The sequence below is a fragment of the Arachis duranensis genome, chromosome 4 (genome assembly GCF_000817695.3).
Source record: "Arachis duranensis cultivar V14167 chromosome 4, aradu.V14167.gnm2.J7QH, whole genome shotgun sequence".
Lineage (NCBI taxonomy): Eukaryota > Viridiplantae > Streptophyta > Magnoliopsida > Fabales > Fabaceae > Arachis > Arachis duranensis.
In genome coordinates, this window is record NC_029775.3 from 116,459,237 (window position 1) to 116,481,939 (window position 22,703).

At 33.5% G+C, this 22,703-nt stretch overlaps 5 protein-coding genes across 5 annotated transcripts; 4 read left to right on the forward strand and 1 right to left on the reverse strand.

Moving 5' to 3' along the window:
* Positions 1-481: 481 nt before the first annotated feature.
* LOC107486697 (cystathionine gamma-synthase 1, chloroplastic) lies at positions 482-3,983 on the forward strand. The gene is made up of 11 exons (XM_016107258.3): positions 482-830; positions 1,044-1,147; positions 1,269-1,342; positions 1,439-1,607; positions 1,792-1,851; positions 1,956-2,159; positions 2,272-2,358; positions 2,461-2,568; positions 3,077-3,172; positions 3,286-3,404; positions 3,648-3,983. Exons 1-11 carry the CDS (start codon positions 482-484, stop codon positions 3,769-3,771), a joined length of 1,494 nt encoding a protein of 497 aa, XP_015962744.1. The 3' UTR covers positions 3,772-3,983.
* A 1,352-nt stretch (positions 3,984-5,335) lies between these two features.
* Positions 5,336-7,942, forward strand: LOC107486385 (transmembrane emp24 domain-containing protein p24delta7). Its single transcript, XM_016106921.3, has 4 exons — positions 5,336-5,711; positions 6,098-6,307; positions 6,798-6,874; positions 7,428-7,942. The coding sequence occupies exons 1-4, from the start codon at positions 5,478-5,480 to the stop codon at positions 7,570-7,572; spliced, it is 666 nt and encodes a 221-aa protein (XP_015962407.1). The 5' UTR covers positions 5,336-5,477; the 3' UTR covers positions 7,573-7,942.
* Positions 7,943-12,387: 4,445 nt separating this feature from the next.
* Positions 12,388-14,249, forward strand: LOC107486384 (pentatricopeptide repeat-containing protein At5g48910-like). Its single transcript, XM_016106920.3, has one exon. It carries the CDS (start codon positions 12,540-12,542, stop codon positions 14,004-14,006), a length of 1,467 nt encoding a protein of 488 aa, XP_015962406.1. The 5' UTR covers positions 12,388-12,539; the 3' UTR covers positions 14,007-14,249.
* A 108-nt stretch (positions 14,250-14,357) lies between these two features.
* LOC107486696 (vesicle transport v-SNARE 13) lies at positions 14,358-16,309 on the reverse strand. Its single transcript, XM_016107257.3, has 5 exons — positions 15,982-16,309; positions 15,817-15,875; positions 15,537-15,725; positions 15,115-15,285; positions 14,358-14,879 (listed from the first exon to the last, which is right to left on the reverse strand). The coding sequence occupies exons 1-5, from the start codon at positions 16,073-16,075 to the stop codon at positions 14,727-14,729; spliced, it is 666 nt and encodes a 221-aa protein (XP_015962743.1). The 5' UTR covers positions 16,076-16,309; the 3' UTR covers positions 14,358-14,726.
* Positions 16,310-18,042: 1,733 nt separating this feature from the next.
* LOC107486279 (CSC1-like protein HYP1) lies at positions 18,043-21,417 on the forward strand. The gene is made up of 10 exons (XM_052260719.1): positions 18,043-18,317; positions 18,426-18,575; positions 18,738-18,801; positions 18,896-19,105; positions 19,218-19,424; positions 19,636-19,934; positions 20,186-20,462; positions 20,560-20,835; positions 20,918-21,151; positions 21,247-21,417. The coding sequence occupies exons 1-10, from the start codon at positions 18,043-18,045 to the stop codon at positions 21,415-21,417; spliced, it is 2,163 nt and encodes a 720-aa protein (XP_052116679.1).
* Positions 21,418-22,703: the final 1,286 nt, after the last annotated feature.

The following is a 22,703-nucleotide window of genomic DNA, read 5'->3' on the forward strand; positions in this document are numbered from 1 at the left end:
TTAAAAATTATAATAATAAAATTTTTAAATATTTTTAACACATTAAAAATATAAAAAATTAATTTTTGTAAAATATTTTTTATGATATGATTAACCTATGTTTTTAGGATATAAATTAATAAAATCGTACTTTATTTGGGAGAGAGCCAAAAATCAAGATGAAATATCCCTAAACACTGGCCAATCAAAATGCAACAGCTATATTTATTTATTTAATAATTAATATACTTGTTCAAAGGCAATAGTAGTATTCTGATTTTTGAGTCAGAATCCAAGTGTATGATTCACTGTGACAAGTTGGAGTAGAAGTGGCTAATAGCGACAAACTTCCGATCCATTCCAACAACCACCCCTAAATCCTTCTATAATAAGCTTTACTTTCTTCCAATTCAGACAACCTTACCAAAATTTTCATCCTTCTCCCCAAAAAACAAAGATCCAAAAACAACAAGAAAAAGAAAAAAAGAAAAAAAAAGAAAAGATGGCAGCTCCAACTTCTCACAAGCTTTTTTCTGCCCTTAACTGCCGCTCCAATCCCGACTTCTCCGCACCTCCGCCTTCCTTCAACCGCCGCCTCAACTCTGCCGCATTTTACGGTCCCTCCGCCATCATCCTCCGCTTCCCTCCAAACTGTACAGGTACAGCTCCGTTTCCGCCAGCACCGGCGGAAACGTTATCGTCGGCGGCGATCTCAGCTGAGATCGCCGCCGACGATAACGTTTCCGCCGGTGCTGGCGGAAACGGAGCTGTACCTGTACAGTTCAGTGGTTCGGTTGATAGTTCTAGTTATTCTTTTTTGAAATCCGATGGAAGCATGGCGATTCATGCCGGTACGTGAACATTTTTCTCTTTCACCTTTTTGTATAATTATTCAGTTTTCATTTTGTAATATTAATCGTTTGTGATTATTAAATATGATTTTCAATCAAGCTTGCTTCTATAATGATGTCTGATAATATTTTGTTACTTGTTTACATAATCTATAAGATGCTTTGATGTTGTTCTTAATGTAATTACTTGGTGATGCATTGGGCTTTATGCAGCTGAAAGATTAGGTAGGGGTATTGTAACTGATGCAATTACCACCCCTGTGGTGAACACTTCTGCTTACTTCTTTAAGAAAACCGCTGATCTCATTGATTTCAAGGTACTATACTTCCAATTGTTCAAAGCTTCATTCTACTTCATGAAGTTTTCATGTTGAAAGAATGTAATAGAAAATTTTCAATTATTAGGGTTGATAAATTTGTCATCTGTTTTTGTTGCAGGAGAAACGCCAATTTAGTTTTGAATATGGGCGATATGGAAATCCGACAACAATAGTTTTAGAGGAGAAGTTAAGGTTTGTGTGTTTGATTCGATCATGATCTTGCAGTGCTTTTACATGTTAATGTGTTATTATTGACATTTAATGAGGTATATTATCTTTATAAACCAGTGCACTGGAGGGGGCCGAATCAACTTTGATAATGGCGTCTGGGATGTGTGCAAGCACAGTTTTGTTGATGGCACTAGTTCCAGCTGGGGGACATCTTGTGACCACCACAGATTGTTACAGGAAGACTAGAATATTCATTGAGACCGTGCTTCCAAAGATGGGAATCAAGGTACATGATCACACTTATTTGGAGATCTGAATGTATTTTGTTTTGCTATTTTATGTCGCTGTGATTGTTAAGGTTGCTTAAGTTGTTTGCACTGGGAGCACATGCCTTTTTTGCTTTCATAATTATTCTCAGATTTGTAAATATGTTATTTATTGTTCTAATAAATTTTCAATTTGATGAGCAGGCATCTGTTATAGATCCAGCAGATGTTACAGCCTTGGAATCTGCATTGGAGGAGAACAATGTTAGTGTTGGAGAGAATAGTTGGTCTCCTTCTGTGGATTTTCTATCTTAGATTTGGAATTATTTGATGTTCTAGACTTCACATTGTATTGTGCATTTGTGCAGGTGTCTCTATTCTTTACTGAGTCTCCTACCAATCCTTTCCTCAGATGCGTTGATATTAAGCTGGTTTCTGAGATTTGTCACAGAAAAGGGGCTTTGGTCTGCATTGATGGTACATTTGCAACGCCTTTGAACCAGAAGGCCCTTGCCCTTGGTGCTGATCTTGTTTTGCACTCTGCAACAAAGTACATTGGGGGTCATAATGATGTTAGTTATTTTGCTCTTTCAAACCTAATTTGGTGGTAGACAGCGATGCAGACATTGTACATTTTATCTATTCATTATTAAGTATCAAGGAAACTTTTCCCCTTTGTTTCAGGTCCTTGGTGGTTACATTAGTGGTCCAGATAAGTTGGTTTCACAAGTTCGTACTTTGCATCATGTTTTGGGTGGTACTCTTAATCCGGTTAGTCATCTCTTCAGTGCAGAGCCCTAGTTTGTGGTGTATGCTTGCAGTGAAGAATATGCAATTGATAACTTCCCTGACATAGTGCAAATGTGTTCACAGAATGCTGCATACCTATTCATTAGAGGCTTGAAAACCCTGCATCTTCGTGTACAGCAGCAGAATTCAACAGCATTGAGGATGGCCAAAATTTTAGAGGAACATCCCAAGGTATGGTTCTGTTGATATTACAATGTTTGGCTTGATCCTAGCCGAGAAATTTTGCTTGCTGGAAACCCTTGTATTAAAGATGCATGAGTTATGCTACAACCAAATCCACCATACAATGGCATAAAAACACATTGTCATAAATATTTGGCATCCTTTCTTCTCCCAAAACCAACGAATCTGTCGTGTTCGTTTAATTAATTGTTCTTTTTATAACTGTTTTCCTCATACGCTGGAAGCAAATATGTATGTGTTCTTCCACCGGCTCTTCTCTGTGTTATTTCACTTTTCATTTCTTGTAGAAAAGAAAGTTCAGATAAGTTGTTTATTGCGTGTATAGTGTGTAATTATCATCATATACAATTATACATATAATTATTTGTGACACTTTAGTGTTTCACAAATTCGGAATGATGCTACTATAATCATATATAATATAACTGATTCTAGAATGAAATGCTAAGTTCTGCATTTGATGTTAACTGGCGTTAATGAAACAATACATTGGCAGGTGAAGCACGTGTACTATCCAGGCTTGCCAAGTCATCCTGAACATCAGCTTGCCATGAGGCAGATGACTGGTTTTGGTGGTGTTGTCAGTTTTGAGGTGATGATTGCTATCCAAATCTGTGGTTGAAACCAGCCATAACATTCTCTATAATTGTGTGGTGTTAATAACCTTATTGACAAACTCTGATAATTCCATCGCTAATCATGCAGATTGATGGAGATCTAATAACCACCATAAAATTTGTTGATGCACTGAAAATCCCATATATTGCACCCTCATTTGGAGGCTGTGAGAGCATTGTGGATCAACCTGCTATCATGTCTTACTGGTACTCATTTGAATTTGTTCTTTAAGTTGTCATATTAATGATCAACACTTATCCCTTGTGTATTTTGAATGGTTAATATATTATGTGTATGATGCACTGCATATCGTAGATTATACTAGCATCGTCGTTCTTTCTAATTGTTCCTTTTGCTTGAAGCTTCTTGGTGTCAAATTAATGAAATATTATTTTAAGATAAGGTTTGGTTATTGATGTATATTAAGGGTTTCATGTGTTGTGGAACAGGGATCTTCCTCAGTTAGAAAGGGCCAAGTATGGTATTAATGACAACTTGGTTCGCTTCAGCTTTGGAGTTGAAGATTTTGAGGATTTGAAGGCTGATGTTCTGCAAGCTTTGGAAGTCATATAATATACTAAAAGGCAATTAGGCAGTATGCAGTATGCACTATGTGCACTTACCTTAGTGTTCGTTGTTCGTCTTCTTTGTTCTGTTTTCATTATCATGTATAAGCGAATCAATTGAATTTTGATCACCTAATGTTTTGTTGTGCTAGTTTGGAAGAATGATGTCTCATTTGAATGTCTTGAACTATCAAAAATTTCAATTTATTTTTTATCCTACCTCCATCACAATATTTTTTACTAAATTTTAGCTAAAATTTTTGTAAATATTATTTACATAGTTAAACATTACTATAACAATTTTAATTGTTAATTCATATAAACCTAATGTGTAAAACTCAACTTGGTTTTTTAAAGAATTTAATTTGATTTCTTAATAGATGGAATTTTATAAATTTAGATTTTTTTTTCTTGCACTGGTATTTTTATTTTGACAGGTCAAGGATAAAATCTAAATTCTATTTAAAGGTATTTTTATCTTATTAGGTCAAGGGCCAATTTAAATTCTTTTTTTTTTTGGTGACTCAATTTAAATTCTATTTAAATATTTTTTGTTACATATACAAAACAAAATTTAGATATTTAATATTTGTTTAAGTGGAAGAATAAATGATCACATAACCAACTCAAATAGGTTATTTTATAGATTTAGATGGTTCAATTTAATTTAATTCATTAACAAGACTAAGTTAAGCTTATATCTTATTACGTCATTTAATTATTAGGTTATCATAACTTATAATTTTTGCTTTAAATCAAATAAAAATGTCAAATTTACTTATCAATTGAACAAAATTAATTTTGCTTTTAGAGAAAGACAAAAGACCCTCTTCATAGTGGTGCTGTGTTGAAGTACTTGGAAAGCGAAAAAAACCAGCAGTTTAGTGCGTGAACTCATGAGCCATACCTGATGGATGCTGCTAATTTTTTTACTCTTACTTTACTCTTCTTTAAGCTCTTAGTCTTCCAGTCACATTTAGTGATAAATGAAAATACCCAATTCTTTTGTACTTCTTTATGAAAATACCTTTATTTTATAATAATAAAACAACATTTATCTTTGAAAAAAATTAATTTTGCATTTAGATATTATTTTTTATGAGTATAAAATTCAAGATTATGTTGTGTGTACACTAAAATACATGTTAGAATTTATATATATATTAAAAATAAATTAAACTACATATATATTTATAAATAAATATATTAATAACTGATTCTAATGGCTGATTTTGGTATATGAATAACATTTTTGCAAAATTAATTTCGTGATCTAAATTTTCTTAAGTAAAAACATTGTACATATTTTTTTGGTGACTTAAACACATTGTACATATAATCAAATGTCGGAAAAAGATCCTCTCCAGTTTTTTTAACAATTGATAGAATCCAGTGTGATTTATCACCTTTGATTTTATGAGTGGGACCAGAAATAAATAAGAGAGAGAGAGTGCAATGAATGATTAGATTGAACACTGGATACCATCCAGTTTTTTTCTCACTGGAGAGGATCCACTCTTCTGCGAGAAAAAAAAAAAAGTAATAGTTCGGTAATAACTTTTCTTCTTGACGGTTAGCTTCAAAAAACTGGTTTCTAAAATCTTTTTCGCTTGGCTCCCGCCGTTTCGATTCCCGCCGTTCAACTCTTCATCACCACTCTCTCGAACCTCGAAAATTCGCGAGGAAGATTCAATCCATTTTTTCCCCAACAAAATGTGGAATTCTATTCATCTTCATCTTCATCATCTTCTTCTCCTTATAGTGGTTGTTGCACCTTCCTTGTTACTTTGCAGCTTGGTGGAATCGGTGCAGTTGGAGCTGAAATCGGGGCACACGAAGTGCATATCGGAGGAAATCAGCGACAATGCCATGAGTGTCGGCAATTACATCATTGTTAACCCAAACGAAGGGTATCCCATACCCAATTCTCACAAGATCACTGTCAGGGTATTGCTCTTCCTTCACTCAATTGCAAAACCCTAGCTTTTACTTTTCTTTTTTTCATGTATATCTTCAATTTCAGATTCTGTACCTGCGGTTCTTTGAACTTACGTCAAGATTTTATTTAATTTTTTTGCTGAGAAGCATTTTAATTATGATCAATTTTTTTAACATAGCTAAGATTATTTAATTACATCCTGAGTAGTAGTAATCACTAATCTGGAAAGTGATTATTTTGGGACATGATCTTTTTCTTTTCTTTCTTTCTTTAGAAATTTCTTTTCAAATTGTCTCAGAAAACCTGATTTAAACAGATACTGAGTGGTAGTATATTTTGTTCTAATAATATTTTGTTATAATAATATTTTGTTTTATTTGCAATGTTGGGGCAGGTGAGTTCACCTCGAGGGATCAGTTATCACTATGCTGAAACAGTGGATTCTGGTACTTTCTGGTTTAATTCCAAAGAGGCTGGTGACTACACCGCTTGTTTTTGGGCAATTGATCACAGTCCGGCGGTAACTTTGATCATTGATTTTGACTGGAAAAGTGGGGTCACTATCAAAGACTGGTCCAAGGTTGCTAAAAAAGGACATGTTGAAGTAAGTGTACCTAATTTGTTTTTAATTATGTTTTTAATTTTATGGAATTGATTCTAGGAAGCAGAATAGATCCCTTAGGAATTGATGTAGTTAGAGTTGATTTTAATGTATAGTGATTTCTGTTTGATAGCATGCAAACTATCTTTCCATCTCTCAGAATTGATTCTAACACAGCCTGGAATTTAAACCAGACAAGATGGAGAGAATCCAAAATCAATTCTGAGGTGATGAAATTGATTTTGGGGACTGGAGCAGGGAAACCAAACATACTTGATGTTCCTTGAGTTAGCATTTCATGTATATGTGTGATTGGTATTGTATAGGTTGGAGAGGGATCATTTGGAATTCTTTCAAGTCAGCATGATTAGTTCTCTCTTATGTTTATGACTGATTAAAATGCAGTGAAATATCTGGCATTTCTATACCAGATGCTTAATAATCAGTGTAGGTATGGTTGCATGTTTTCTAATGTGTTGTCTCGTCTTCTTAGGCAATGGAACTCGAGTTGAAGAAGTTATTTGATACTCTCTCGAACATCCACTATGAGATGCTTTATCTTCGTAAAAGGTATTAATGTTCATGACTTCATCCTATAAGCATATTGATCTTGACATTTTTTGTTTTTCTATAAAATGTTTCTATGTTTAATAAACTTTGTATGAAAAAGGTGTTTTGGCTTTAAATATTCCTTTATGGAAATTATATGAAATATATTGTTATGCATATTAGTCCAAACATTGTGCATACACACTCTGAAAGACCATTTTAACTGCACTGTAATGCTATCAACTATACTTACAATAGTGATCCATGTTGTTCCCTACATCTGCTATAGTATTAGTTATGTTTTTGTTCTACCAAGAAAGCACTTAGGGATGCAATCAAATAAGCAACTTGACATGAAAGTTTTAAGCAAGGCGAGGAAGGAAGTTGTTTTACATAGTAGATAATAAGGTTCTATTTTAAGCCTTTATATTTTTCTTGGGTACATAAACAGCATGAGATCTGAGCATAACATCTCGTTCACATTATCCAAACACTTCATTGTTTTACCACTTCTAGTGGCTTTTCTAATTTTATTCATCATAATGAAAGTGTTTTCCCAAAATGTCTTTTGTAGGGAAGAACAGATGCAAGAACTTAACAAAATGACGAACAAGAAGATGTTTACGTTCAGCTTACTTTCATTATTGGTTTGCTTGTCTGTGGCTGGTTTGCAACTATGGCATTTGAAGTTATATTTTGTGAGAAAGAAGGTCCTCTGAGTACAGAGTTCCTTAACACCAAAATTCTTTCATTCTTTTGCTAGCTTGGGTTGCGTTTGGCTAGTGCGCACCCTGAGATGAGGTATAGACACAAAGACATAGATGCTAGGTACATAGATACAAATACACTATTTCTACACTTGCTTGGTAATGAAGAACAGGACACAATACACAAATTAATCTTCTACTAAAATGTCAATTTTGTCTTTACATCATAACCACTATCCTACCACCGTCGAAACTCCGTTCAGGATATTGTTGAAAAAATATTGCTGAAAGTGGTTTGTGTATGTCCCAAAATTTGTGTACCACCTCTTAAGAGGGAACCAAATTATGTGTTTGTGTACCTTTGTGTCATAAAAAGAAAATATTGGACACTACAATGTACAATGAAATAGAGTTTAGTTTTTTCTATTTTTATATATTTTTCTTTTTGTTGATGTTTTCACTGTGAGATAAAAATTTTGCTAAAGGGAGTAAATTTTTTGCTATGTAATATATTATATATGCACGGACAAGAATTACTAATTAGATATACTTACTAGCCCTATTAGCTAGTAGAATTAATCTCTACATACACGTCATTTAACTTAATAACTCTAACCAAATCATTTTACTCACGCGTGCACATTCTTTTTTGTGCTCCTATTACATGTTCTTCTTCTTCGTCACCCTTACCTCGTTTTCTTCTTCTACTTTTTCTCCTTCTTTTTCGTTATTTTTCTCTTTCGTTATCATCGTTATTAACACCACCTCCTCTTCCTCCTCTTTCTCCTTCTTTTCTCATCGAAATTTCTTACTCCTTCCTTTTCCTCTTCCTCCATCATCTTCATCATCATGATCATCATCGTTATAATTATCGTCGTCTTTTTCTTATATGTATCGTCGTTATCATTATCGTTATTATTGTTATCATTATCATAGAATTTTTGCCATATTGATAACGTTGTCTGATCCAAAATTTGATTTGGATGTATTTTTGTCGGTAATTTTTGTGTGCTGTTTTCAAACTGAGTTTGTGTGTCGCAAAATTTTAGTGCATTTTTGAGTTAATTGAGGTTTGTAGCAAAATTTCTGTGTAAAAAACTAAAACATTTATGTGTTATTGTTAAGAAATTTCAGTGTATTTGTATTCTGATAAGTTCTACATAATATGAAACTCTTTTTCTTCCTCCTCCTCCTCTTCATCTTTTGCGGTTGTTTCTTCTTCTTTTCATCATCATCATCATCATCTTTTTTTTTATTCATCTTTTTTTTTTGTTTTACCTTTTTAAGTTTCTTCTTGTTTTATTCTCTGAACAATAATAAAAAAAATCAAACAAAGAAGAAGAAGAAACACATAATGGTGCAAAATTACTTGGAAGAGGATGAATCTACATTCATTCAACTAAAAAAAAAATAAAAAAAAAAGAAAAAAAAAGATACACTAAAGAAAATATTTTTGTGCATTTGTAACAAAATTTTGGTGTAAAAACTAAGAAATTTATGTGTTATTGTTAGGGATGTCAACGGGGAAGGGCGGGGCGGGGAATGCCTCCCTGCTCCCCATCCCCATCCCCAGATTTGCTCCCCATTCTTGTCTCCGTTCTCTGCCGTGGGGGAATATTCCTCCCCATCTCCATTCCCCACAGGGCCCCATTTTCCGTGGAGGACCCTATTCTCCATTTATCTGATAGTTTTAATTAATTATTAATTTTCATATGAATAGAGCTGCAAGTATCAATCCTATATAAAAATAGCAAAATTTTATACAAAAAGTCTAAACGATAAGATGATGACTTCTTTCAAAATGCGCAGTGGGGGACCAACGGCGAGCCAGAGGACAGAGTAGTGGACGAGGTAGGAGACACGGCAACAGAGAGAAAAATGGACACGATGACATAGTTACGGAAAGAGACGCCGCAAATAGAAAGCACAATGCAATGAGGGTGATAGCACCGTGAGGTGTGACGATGCAGTGAGAATGGAGAGTGGCGAGAGAATGACTGTAGAGCGGTTGGATGGAGTATGGACAGTGTTAGAGATCTCTGAATTGAAGAAGGGTTATCTAAATGAGGATTAGGAGTTTTGGGTTTCTATATATGTGAAATGATAAAATAACATATATGAGAAATAAACTATTAAGGACAATTCAGTAAATTTATGAATTTTGGGGATTAGCAGGGATGGGGCGGGGATCCCCACTCGGTTTCCCGCGCCTGCCTCGGGAGAATTTTGTCCCCCGTCCCCATCCCCACGAAAAAAATTCCCCACAGTCGGATCCCCATTCGGGGCAGTCTCCGCAGGGATCCCTGCGTCTCGGGGAGTTTTACCATCCCTAGTTATTGTTAAGAAATTTTGGTGTATTTTAATTCTGATAAGTTCTGCATAATTCAAAACTCTTCTTCCTCCTCATCTTCTATTGTTTCTTCTTCTTCTCCATCTTCTTATTTTATTTTTTTATAATTCTTTTTAAGAGAAAAAAATCAAACAAAGAAAAAAATACATAATGTTATAAAAACAATACAAATAAGAGAAGAAAAAAATTACAGGTAGCAATAAAAAAAACTGACAAAAAGGATAAAATACAGGAAGAAAAAAAAGAATGAAAAAAAAGGAGGAGCAACGTAAATAAGACATTGGAGGAAGAGTGCAAAGAAGAAAGAGACACACGAAAAAAAATGCGTAATTTCATGTAATTTCATGACGCGCGTTATATAAATGTGTTTAACAAAAAGACTTATATGTGTAGACTAATAATTGTCTTAATAATTTATATTTAAAATATGAATTACTCTAGGATAAATCGATACAAATGCTGTTTAGTACAAAAAATTTTGTGCTAGTATCATCGAGTAGAATTTAATTGGTTAGTATTTGTTAAAAAACACCATGAAAATCGTTTCAATTGTTCAAGTTATGAGGGAAGAAGGTAGCACTTGTTGGAGCAGTAATGCTAGGTAATGTTTTTTAATTTTTTGTTTTTAACCAACATTAGCTAACATCTTTAAAATTATTTTATTTATTTTAAATAAAAAAAATTTAACTTTAAATTTTAAATTATAAATTTAAACTCTAGAATTAACTAATAGTAACTAATTAAGAATTAGTTCCTACAGTTTCTGTGTAACTGTGAACTTGGAACTCAATCATTACCAGTTTCATTCATGGGACCAATTCCATACTCCCCTAGTGTTTGGAGTTTTAAAACTCCTTTGTATTATTAACATTGTAATGTACGTTGGCGCAATATCCTAGATAATTTGCTTTATTAAATAGTTTATTGTAGGGTTAATATAGTCCAAAAAAATTGGACACCAAAGTCATATTCAACTCTCTGTATTGGCTTTATATATTGTTATAGATAGATTTATTTATTTCGTTTACATATGTGTATTTTTTCAATTTTCATATGTCTTATTTATACATAAAAAATTATCTCATTTATAGTATAAAACGATATATATGTATTTATAAATAATTAAATATAATTTTTAAAAATAATAAAAAATATTAATAATTTAAATTAGATCAAATTTTGTAAAAATGGAATGTTTCAAATAATAGAAAAGATAAACGATTTTAAATAATAGAAAACACCGTTTATTTTAAAAAATATGAACACGTTAACACGTCTAATGTAAAAGCACATAAGTGCAATGTTAACTGCCCATTGTTGACATAGTTATTAAGATAAAATTAGTTAGAATTTACACTAAAGCAATTCAGATAATATTTCAAATTTTTAAATGACAAAATTTTTAAATTTTTTATGTACTCTCTTGAATATTAATTTTTAAATTTAAATTATATATATTTCAAATTTTGTTTGTCACATGAGAGTGTATAAAAATTTGAAATATAATTTAAATATAGGTAATTTATTTAATGACACAGTTAACACTGCCCATTGTTGACACAGTTATTAAGATAAAATTAGTTAGAATTTACATTAAAGCAATTCAGATAATATTTCAAATTTTTAAATGACAAAATTTTTAAATTTTTTATGTACTCTCTTGAATATTAATTTTTAAATTTAAATTATATATATTTCAAATTTTGTTTGTCATATGAGAGTGTATAAAAGTTTGAAATATAATTTAAATATAGGTAATTTATTTGATGACACAGTTAATGAAGATCACGATTCTATTGGCATAGAATATAAATTTTTTTCTATTTAAGTTGGTTGTACAAAATTTGTTACAAAGTTTAATCCAATTTAAATTATTAATATTTTTTATTATTTTTAAAAATTATATTTAATTATTTATAAATACATATATTTCGTTTATACTATAAATGAGATAATTTTTTATGTGTAAACAAGATATATAAAAATTGACAAAAATATACATATGTAAACGAAATAAATAAACGTAGTGTAAATTGGTAAGTACGCTATAAATTATTTATTTTGATAATTAAAATAATTAAATTACATAAAATAAATAAAAATAAAAATTATTAATTAATTAGAATTTATAAATGAATTTAATAATTTTAATAACTTATATACCAATAAAATATATTAAATTTTCAAGAGTAAGTGATCAAAAAAAATTTCTGTAATAATCATAATTGCTATTTTATTAAAAATATATTTTAAAAGTTATAATTAATGTATTGGTAGTTTTACAAAAAAATTATATATATTAATTAATTAATAATTTTGTCAATATATATTAAAAAATTTATTAATGAAATTCTCTAAAATATTGCGCCAACGTACATTACAATGTTAATAATTTAAAGTGTACATTACAATGTTAATAATTTAAAGGAATTTCAAATCTCTAAACCTTAGGAAAGTATTGTAACATCCACCCAGTTTCATGAATGCTGCAATCATATTGTTACAAAACATAACAAGAGGCAAAAACTAAAGACCTCAGTCTCTTCCCCAAACATAATTAACAATTGAGAATGTTACGGTTAATCAGTTATCCTCCATAGAGTGTACTAACCATATTACCTCAAAAACAATGCAAAATGGCATACTTGCATCAACACTTGCCCACATGGCAGAAACCTGCACTTCCATGCGGGACCTCAAGGTCCTCCATGCCCGCGCCTTCTGCGCCTCCCTCCATCACCATCCTCTCGTCCTTGCCAAGCTTTTCCGCTTCGCTGCAGTGTCGCCCTTCGGGGACTTGTCCTATGCCCACCGCATGTTTGATCATATGCCTCAACCAACCACCACCTTCTTCTACAACCTTCTCATCCGTGGCCACTCCAACACCACTTCCATCACTTCGTATCCCACCTATTTTTTTAACCTTATGCGCCAAAAGGGTATCTTTCCAGATGGGTTTTCCTTCACCTTCTTGCTTAAATCCACCTCCAAGACCAACCTCCTTCCTAGTTCAGTACACGGTGCCGTTTTGAAGGCCGGGTTTTGCTGCCACCTTTATGTGCAGAATGCATTGTTACATGCTTATGCAGCAAAGGGGATGAGTTTGACGACAAGGAGGGTGTTTGAGGAGGCTTTAAGAGTGGGATTAGAGGTTGATGTTGTGTCCTGGTCAGGCTTACTTGTTGCACACGCAAGAGCAGGGGAGCTAGAAATTGCGCGACGGGTGTTTGATGAAATGCCTGAGAGGGATGTAGTCTCGTGGACCACAATGTTATCCGCGTATTCCCAGGCCAAGCTTCCACAGGAAGCGTTGGAGTTGTTTTGGGAGATGAGGCATACTGAGGTGAGGCCGGATGAGGTTACCATGGTGAGCGTGATCTCGGCTTGCACAAATTTGGGAGACATAGAGACAGGGAGGATGGTGCATGAGTACATAGAGCAGAATGGGTTTATGTGGATGGTTGCACTCTGCAATTCCCTGATCGATATGTATGGGAAGTGTGGATGCTTGGAGATGGCGTGGCATGTATTCAACGGCATGAGGAGGAGAAGCTTGATCACATGGAACACAATGATTTCTACGTGCGCAAACCATGGTAATGCCAATGATGCATTTGGGTTGTTTGAGTGGATGATTCGCTCTGGGGTTGTGCCAGATGGGGTGACACTTCTGGCGCTTTTAGTTGCATATACTCATAAGGGTTTGGTCGATGAAGGGATTAGGCTGTTTGAGAGCATGAAAAGAGAGTATCGAATTGAACCCAGGATTGAGCACTACGGCGCCATGGTGGATATGCTGGGACGTTCCGGGAGGCTACAGGAGGCATATGATCTCCTTACAAGCATTCCTATTCCCTGCAATGATGTGATTTGGGGAGCACTGCTTGGTGCTTGCAGGATTCATGGTGATGTAGAAATAGCAGAGAAGGTTATAAAGAAATTATTGGAGTTGAAGCCGGATGAAGGGGGATACTATATTCTTCTCCGTGACATCTATGTTGCTGCTGGCCGACCGGTTGAAGCGAACGAGATGAGGGAAGCCATGTTAGCCAGTGGAGCAAGAAAAACTCCTGGCTGTAGTTGGGTGGATGCATGAAAGCTACAGCAGTCAATATATTGTTGATGCATAGTTAATTCCTAATTATACGTATCACAATTAATGATATGCAAATAGTTTATTGTTCTAGTTCATTTCTGCTGCAGATTTGTCCACAGGGAATCTTCCAAATTCCTGATTTTTGACACTATTGTAAATACTAGCCAGCAACAAGCAATAGTTTTGTTGCAATTATTGTTGGATTGTCCTTACTATTGAAGGCTTTCAGAAATCAATGCATCTTACCGCCATAAAGTTGTTCATGCTGTTTGAAACTCATCGAAATGAGAATTGTTGATTTTATCTATTTATATTTTTTAAATTTTTTTTATTGCACTGATAAGTAGAAGCTAGAACCTGAAATTTATCTTTTTTTTATTGCTGAATTCGATGTATTAAAATCTAGGCACATTATTAAGTGGAAAACTAGCTGGGAACTGCCAAGTGAAAACAATTTGATAATTTTGAACGTCTTTTTTGGGGGAATGATATTACAAGAGTAATACCATTTTAGAAAGATATGACACTAGTTACACAAAAAAAGAAAGCAAATTTTCATATATTACAAAACCAGCATACTCTCGTCAATAATCATGCACTTCAAAGAAGAAAACACCACCAAATTTTCTTATACCGCTGCCCAACATAGCATCTTTTCCCAAGCACTCATGACTCAACGACCAGGGAAGAAAACTAGGAGAGAGAGAGGGCCTGCATTGACTACTTAGAAAGTTTAAAGTACAGGATCGAGGCTATAACAAGAACCAGGACAATCACAACGGTGGTAATAATCCACTTGTTCCTGCTCATCCTTCTTGATATGTTGGACAAAATTTTCTTGCTCTTGCCTACATTATCATCTACTTCATGAAGCTGCATGAGATGACATAACCATCAATAGACAGAAGAGCATATACTTCAACCGCAAAAAAAGTTAAGAAACTAGAAACACACTATACAAAAATGCCACATGAGAGTCAAATCCCAGAGATAAAAGTCAAAATACTGCCTAAGTTTTTATTTCAGGGGTGTAGAGTTCTTAAAATATAACTTATTACCAAAAGAAACGCAGACAAATCGTTAGTTATTCAAGAAAGTTAAACACTACCGTGTTATTTGCATGCAGTAGAGACTGTCGCTGTGCATGCAAATCTTGAAGAATAGAAACCCCAAGATCTTCTGTCTCAAACATTGTTCTTCTACTTTCCTCAATTCTGTCACCAGACTTGTTCAACCTCTCAGTTGATGCCATTAATCTTTCTCTTTGATCAGCTGATGCCTATTATAGTCACATTAGCAGCTGGCATCAGATTTGACAGCGCCAATCCAAGAAAAGCAGTGTTCAGAAATGAAAGTTCGATATAAGCTCAGTATAAGGACATAAGATGCTATGGATAACTAACTTTGTTCCATACTGAAAGTGACACATATAAATGGCTGCAACTCCAAATTGTTGCATCATAATGGTGACTTTCACATGAAAATGAAATGTGTGTGCATGTGTAAAGCAATGTCAAAAATGAATCATACCGTCACAACATATACCATGCTTGATTCCAACAACTCATCCCTAGCAGAAGGGTTCAAGTTACCGGCTACAATTTTCTTAACTTCGCTTTTAATATTGTTCAGATCTGATTTATACTCCCGCAACTTAGCAAGAACTACGGCCTTAACGTTCGGCTGCAAACTTCTTGCCTCAAGGTCCATTTTTCGAATCTACAAGTTCATATGCACCATGGAATCCGAATCTTAGAGAATATGAGAAATTAAGGCAGATTTTTAACCAAAAAGAGAGGAAAAAGAGTACCAAAGCTTCTGCCTCATCAATTCCAGTCTTTACTTCAGAAACTTTTTGCTTCTTTTGCTCTGCATATTCAACAGAAACAGAATATATTACTCTAGCATAAAAATCACAAACTTCAATTAAAAGAAGAAGAAAAAGGATGAAGAAGAACTTTAATTAACCACCTACCTCCATGAAGAGAAGCAGCTACAGTGCATTTCTTTGATAGATTAGCAGAAAGCTCGCAGTACTGTCGTTCATATCCTTCGAACACGCTACTCATCCTTTCTAATAACAACTTTACCGAATTCAGAAGACGAAATTAACTGGAACTGAAATCCTAATTGGATCAAGACATTAGGAAAAAGCACGATCGGCGGAGAAAAGGATACGAAGGTTCCAGAAGGAGCACAGTAAGGTATTGTTTTAGTTGACTTAATTGTTGAAAGTTGAAAGGATGGAAACGGAAGTGTGGGCGATGAAAATGATGATGCTGATGTTGATGATGATGATGTGCATGGTTTCTTTCTTCTTCAGTTTCAGGTATAAACTGAAAAGTGCTACTAGAGTATTACACCTGGAATATTCTATGCTACCTACCTTCCACGTGTGCTATTTTTCTTACATTTTTTTCTCTAATAAATGTTTTTAGTTTTTCTCATTCTGGATTTCAGTCCTAGCCATTTTAATCACAGACAACAGTAAATTAATTTGATATCTAAAAGTAGAAGAAAAGAAAAATTGAGTTGAGAGGATGTCCAAAGAAATTGGATCTTCAAGAAAATTATTCATTTTTTATAGTTATGTTTTATATGTTGAGCTTTTTTTTAAAGAATTGTGCTCAAATTCTTTTAATAAAAAAAAATTATACTACGTGTACACTAAAATTAGCTACTAAAGTCAGTTATCAGTATAAAATATATGCTAAAATATAAATACACATTTAAAATAAATTAAACCACACATATATTTATACACAAATACATTGGTAGCTGATTTTAGTAGCTGATTTTAATATACAAATAACATTTTTTAATACAAAAATAGTTCGTTTGTTTTGAATAAGTTTTCATCATAATTTTTTTTTTGTTTTGATTCAGAAAAAAAAATGAAGAATTGTATTTTAATTTTATTATTAATTCAACAGATTTAATATAGTTAATTAACAGTAGAATTAAATAGATACTTTTAAATTCTACTGTCCTGAAAATTTATTTGTCAATAAATTATAGCTCAAACGAGTCTTTTTATATTCATCTAGGAGTTCATAGATCGCGGGGTTTTTCTATCTTTCGTAAAAAAAACTTATTTAAATATTTTGAAATTTCAATATTATATTATTTGTGTTGATCAATGACATGTTAGTTGTTACGCAAGCTGAGCGAAGAAGAAGTAGCCTTAGCTTGCATTGTGTGTAAGGTGAAAAGAATTGAATCCATGCATCAACACGTGGACGTGCATTTCATGTCCTCTACCAAAAAATGCGCCCCGGGAACTCCTTGTGTTTTTCATTTCAATCTACCTTCATATTCTTATTCCTTAACTGTATATGCAACAAACTCTACCCCATGCATCATCGTCATGCTTCTCTCTTTTCCTTCGTAACCAGGTTTGGAAATCTTCAATTTCTCTATGATTACTATTGATCTTATATAATCTTTTTCTTTTTTACCTTATGAATCTACCAAATTCTGCAATGTGTATAATAATCTTACATCATATTCCAGAATCGTGATGTAAATGTGTACCTTTGGATGTTAAAATGCATGATTTAGTTTTCAGGTAGAAAAAGTTACAAAGTTAATGTGTCAGTTTCTAATTGCACTAATTGGATGTGGATCTGGTTAATTTTCTTCCAATTTAATCTGAGCAAACCCGTAATCTTTGGATGTGAATAAATTGGTGTAGCTCATGGGAATTTGTGGTTTGATCTGCCTCCATATGCCTATCCAAGCAATTAGATTTGGATAACTAGCACTGATAATGTTGTGAGTGATGCGTGGATGCTTTATGAGTGAAAGGATTTCAATAGTTCAATACCTTAATTAGAGGTAAACATGATTGAAGCAATCATACACCGAACCCTAATTAATTACGTTATATGAATGGTGTCCTATAATAGGTATTAATGGTATATTCATAAATTCAAATCAACTATTGAGAGTTGCATTTTATTTGATTTCAGGACTATACTTGAGATATTGGGAGCAAAAAATTGATGATCTTCTGGTTCTGAACCAGATTTCAACAATGATTCTTTCAGCTCTTCTAACTTCTGTTGGAATTAACTTTAGCTTGTGTTTTATATTTTTCACCTTATACTCTATACTGAGGGAACAACCTGGCAATATTCCTGTCTATGCATCACGCTTAGTTTCCGAAGATAAACTTCCAGAGGCTCAATTCAATTTGGGACGGCGGCCTACGGCTGGTTGGATGCGAAGAGCATGGGAGCCCTCTGAAGATGAACTTATTTCAAATGCAGGCCTAGATGCGTTTGTCTTCATGCGCATATTTGTGTTTAGGTGATTTAAATTAATCAATTTTCTTAATTACCAAACTCAATGCTATTATTCTTCAAGCATAGCTGCAGTGTAAGGCTGTTTTTGCTTTTATGGTGTTCTGATCTGCAGTGTAAAAGTATTTACATTTGGAGGAATTGTTGGGATACTCATTCTTCTTCCAATTAATTTTATGGGGACTCAGATTCGTGATGATTCTGATTTTCCAAACAAGTCATTGGATTCCTTCAGTATTTCTAATGTTAACAATGGTTCAAAGAGGTAAGTAAATATGGTTGATCATGATACATAGTCTTGTCTCTTAGGCACATCAAATCTTAGGAAATCTCATTGGGTGTATATGAAAATTTTGATTCCTTTTACTGAATTTTCACCTAAGCCATAACATGGGATCTCTGATCGCTAGATTTGGCCTTTCTCAAGGTTATGGATCCATTTTTGCGCAGCATATGTTTTCACCGCAGTTGTCTGCATTCTTCTTTATCATGTAAGTTTTTATTGTGTCTTCTTTACTTTGTGCATGCTGTTTGATTTTACCTCTGGTGTTTGACTTTCATGGTTGGTGTTAAAACCATATGCAGGAATATGCATATATTTCATCAAAGAGAATTGCATGCTTCTTTTCAGCCAAGCCTGAGCCTCATCAGTTTACCATATTAGTCCGAGGTATTCCAGTTCCACCAGAAAGCAACTGCCAAGAGACGGTTGAGCGCTTCTTCATGGAGTATCATCCTTCTACTTATCTTACAAACTCGGTTGTCCGTCGCAGCAGCAAACTTCAAGTTCTAATTGTAAGCGTTTTTTTGGAGTTCTAAGATGTTTCTTTAATGATTTACTTAATTTTTGTTACCTAATCTCAATTCTTTCTTTCAATGTTACTTGTAATTTTTTAACTACTAACAGTTTATTATTTCCATGAAGACTGATGCAGAGAGACTGTATAAAAGGCTTACCCAACTGAAACATAAAGATAATTCTCCAAATAGGTATCGGCGGGACGGATGTTTTGGAATATTCGGACAAAAAGTTGATATGGTAGATCAGTATGAAAAAACATTGGGAGACATAGAAGATAATGTGAGAATAGAGCAGTCTTCAATTGAAGGAAAGGTGATTATCATGTCTGCTCTGGTTTATACCTTACATATCAACAAAGCAACCAATTTCATTGAATCATTTACTTAAACGGTTAAACCAAATCATCATTAGATGTGTAATTAGCCTTGACTTGTGTCTACTAGATTTGGCTCTAGATATTATTTTTCATGCTTATTAATTGAAATATCTAATACATAAACTTGTTTCATAACTATATTAAAAGGAAGTTCCAGCTGCCTTTGTCTCATTTAAGTCGCGATTTGGTGCGGCGACAGCTTTGAAGATTCAAGGAGGCATCAATCCAACTAACTGGATAACCGAGAAAGCTCCCGAGCCTCACGATGTTTATTGGCCTTTCTTTTCTGTCACGTTTATTAGAAGATGGATCAGCAAGCTGGTGGCTTTTATAGCCTTCATTGTTCTTACCATTCTGTTTTTGATCCCAGTTGCACTAGTACAAGGTCTTACACATCTTGATCAGTTGGAAACCATGTTCCCTGCTCTGAAAGATATACTTAGAACGTAAGTTACAAATTATTGCATCTTGAATTCAATATCTATCTGCTAAAATGTGCCAAATGGATTCAATTAAATGATCGTCCTTTGATCTCTGTAGCTGACTCCACTTGGTAGGACAAGACTTATCTGTTGTTTACATAAGCATGCAAAAGAAACACATCAATAATTAATAGCAGCACTTGTAATATTCTGATGATTGGATTTCTTTGGTTGTTTTATCAGTAACATTTGGCACCACCAATATTTGTTTGCAGAGCACTTGTGACCCAAGTTATAACAGGATACCTTCCCATTCAGATTCTTCATTTGTTCTTGTCCTTGGTTCCGCAAATTATGATTATTCTTTCATCCTTGCAAGGACACATCTCATGGAGTCAAATACAAAAAAGTGCATGTACTAAAGTGTTATGGTTTACCATATGGAACTTGTTCTTTGCAAATGTTCTATCAGGGTCGGCGCTCTATCGCTTGAACATCTTTCTCGAGCCTAAAGAGTTTCCAAGAGTATTGGCCGAAGCTGTACCGACACAGGTGAGAAGAATGACAAGTTTTATCTCACAACATTCTGAACTCTCTGTATTACTTGCACTACAAGGCATCTTTATGTCTTATGTCTTATCCATTGCAGGCATCATTTTTCATAGCATATGTTGTAACATCTGGATGGACCAATATAGCATTGGAACTCTTTCAATCGGATCGACTTTTCTACAACTATATAGATAGAATTTTCGGAGGAGAAAGCGACGAGGACTTTGAGGCGCCATCGATCCCTTACCACAGAGAAGTTCCCAGGATTCTGTTCTTTGGACTTCTTGGTGTGACTTACTTCATCCTTGCTCCACTGATACTGCCATTTCTCGTAGTATACTTCTGTGTTGGATACATCATTTATCGCAACCAGGTTCGCCGATTGTTCTTGTTTTCCTTTACAAAATGCAATCAAATAACATTCTAATGCTTTATTAATCATCTTTCTGCAACAGCTTCTAAATGTGTATATCCCAAAGTATCAAACTGGAGGAGAATTTTGGCCTACAGTTCACAACTACACAATCTTTTCATTGTTGCTGATGCATATCATAGTGATAGGGATATTTGGGCTGAAAAAGCTTCCTCTAGCATCTGGCTTGACTCTTCCTCTTCCAATTCTCACATTTCTGTTCAATGAGTACTGCCGGAAAAGATTCCTTCCTATATTCGAGGCCTATCCGGCCGAAGTAAGTTGGCTGATGATTCATTCTAAGTTACCTCATTCTCTCTTTTTTAATTTTCTTTTAATGCATTGTTATGGAACTTATGTGTACTGCTGCAGTGTTTGATCAAGAAGGACAGACAGGATCAAGAAGATCAAAACATGTCTGAATTTTATGAAAAGTTGGCCAATGCATATAAGGATCCAGCTCTGATGCCAATCAAATATTCTGGAATGTTTCTTGGTCACAAACACAGGTCTCCACTACTTCAAAGTTCATCAGAAGCTTAAAAGTTTATCACATAGTAGGTTCACTATGACGATGCCATCAATTTGGAACTGAATGGCTGCAACCAACCAGAACTAACAATGTAGAGAGAGAGAGTTTAGCAGATAGATTTGTGGAGCTTGTAGAACTAGCAATAATGTGCCTTAAATTTTGTAGCTTCCTTTCATAGATTCAGAATTTATTCTTACTTGTAAAGAATATGAGGTGTTTTGAACTTCTCATAGAATCTTGTTGGTAAAAATTATGACTGGTTTAAAAATTTAAAGTGTTTTGATCATAGTTCATTAAATATTCTAGTAAATATTTTATATTATTAATATTTTGGCAGATAAGTATTTTTTTCCAAATGAAATCGTTTAAATAAGAATATATTTAATAGAAGAGAACTCTATATTTATATATATAAAAAAAGATCATTTGTAGGAACTTCATTGTAAAAGCCATTTGATTACTCAAAATGCTGCCTCGAATGTAAAACTATATGATAATATAAAACTCAATTTGTTCAAATTTTAATAACATCCACTTGCAATGCAAACAGCTGTTTCAGTTTTGATTCTGTCATTCTGCATGCATATAATTTCTCAATGATAACTGCATATAAAGAGTTTCTACAAATAGAGTAATACTTTTAATTTGAAAATGTAATATGATTTTGTGCAACAGTATAGGTGTAAATAGTTAAAAATTTGGTGCTCTTTTACAAAATAGTTCACTCTTATATTATTATCAAATTGAGAATACATTTTATTAATTATTAAACAAAAAAATTTACAGAACTAGTCTTGTGAGAATTTTCAATGATTTTTTCATATAATTTGGCCATGGTTTATTCTAGCCTACGGCCATCGGCAATACTATACAAGAAGAAAAGTATTTCCTAAGTTGGTCCAGAAATGTCACAATCCATAACGAATGATATATTTTTCCATAGAGAATTTAGCATATAATTATTGATCAATGTAGTGGATGACACGACATTGCAGAATAAAATAAAATATATTTATATTCTGGAATTATTAGGTATCATTTGGTTAGGAAACTGATATTGAAAATGAGAAACTAAGACTCAAGATTGTATTTAGTAGTTAGAGACTAGAATTAAAATTTCAGTCTTTGTCTCTAAAATTTCAATTTTTTCAGTATTTCTAAAGAGTGGGGACACAGAAATTGAAATTTTGAAAACTGAAACTGAAATTTTAATAATATTTTCTATCAAAAAAATATCTTCATTTGACTTTTCAAATTTCAAATTTATTTTTCAATATCTTTATTTATTTTAAATTAA

What these genes read in the sequence shown, in the direction of transcription:
- LOC107486697 (XM_016107258.3), top strand. Translation starts at nt 482, where the DNA reads ATGGCAGCTCCAACTTCTCACAAGCTTTTTTCTGCCCTTAACTGCCGC. An exon ending in TGGGTGGTACTCTTAATCCG is followed by an intron (nt 2,359 to 2,460) that starts GTTAGTCATCTC and finishes ATGTGTTCACAG; the next exon opens with AATGCTGCATACCTATTCAT. An exon ending in TTTTAGAGGAACATCCCAAG is followed by an intron (nt 2,569 to 3,076) that starts GTATGGTTCTGT and finishes ATACATTGGCAG; the next exon opens with GTGAAGCACGTGTACTATCC.
- LOC107486385 (XM_016106921.3), top strand. Translation starts at nt 5,478, where the DNA reads ATGTGGAATTCTATTCATCTTCATCTTCATCATCTTCTTCTCCTTATA. An exon ending in CTCACAAGATCACTGTCAGG is followed by an intron (nt 5,712 to 6,097) that starts GTATTGCTCTTC and finishes ATGTTGGGGCAG; the next exon opens with GTGAGTTCACCTCGAGGGAT. An exon ending in ATGCTTTATCTTCGTAAAAG is followed by an intron (nt 6,875 to 7,427) that starts GTATTAATGTTC and finishes TGTCTTTTGTAG; the next exon opens with GGAAGAACAGATGCAAGAAC.
- LOC107486384 (XM_016106920.3), top strand. Translation starts at nt 12,540, where the DNA reads ATGCAAAATGGCATACTTGCATCAACACTTGCCCACATGGCAGAAACC.
- LOC107486696 (XM_016107257.3), bottom strand. Translation starts at nt 16,075, where the DNA reads ATGAGTAGCGTGTTCGAAGGATATGAACGACAGTACTGCGAGCTTTCT. An exon ending in AGCTGCTTCTCTTCATGGAG is followed by an intron (nt 15,876 to 15,981) that starts GTAGGTGGTTAA and finishes TTGAATATGCAG; the next exon opens with AGCAAAAGAAGCAAAAAGTT. An exon ending in TTGATGAGGCAGAAGCTTTG is followed by an intron (nt 15,726 to 15,816) that starts GTACTCTTTTTC and finishes ATGAACTTGTAG; the next exon opens with ATTCGAAAAATGGACCTTGA.
- LOC107486279 (XM_052260719.1), top strand. Translation starts at nt 18,043, where the DNA reads ATGATTCTTTCAGCTCTTCTAACTTCTGTTGGAATTAACTTTAGCTTG. An exon ending in GCAAACTTCAAGTTCTAATT is followed by an intron (nt 19,106 to 19,217) that starts GTAAGCGTTTTT and finishes AACTACTAACAG; the next exon opens with TTTATTATTTCCATGAAGAC. An exon ending in CTGAAAGATATACTTAGAAC is followed by an intron (nt 19,935 to 20,185) that starts GTAAGTTACAAA and finishes ATTTGTTTGCAG; the next exon opens with AGCACTTGTGACCCAAGTTA.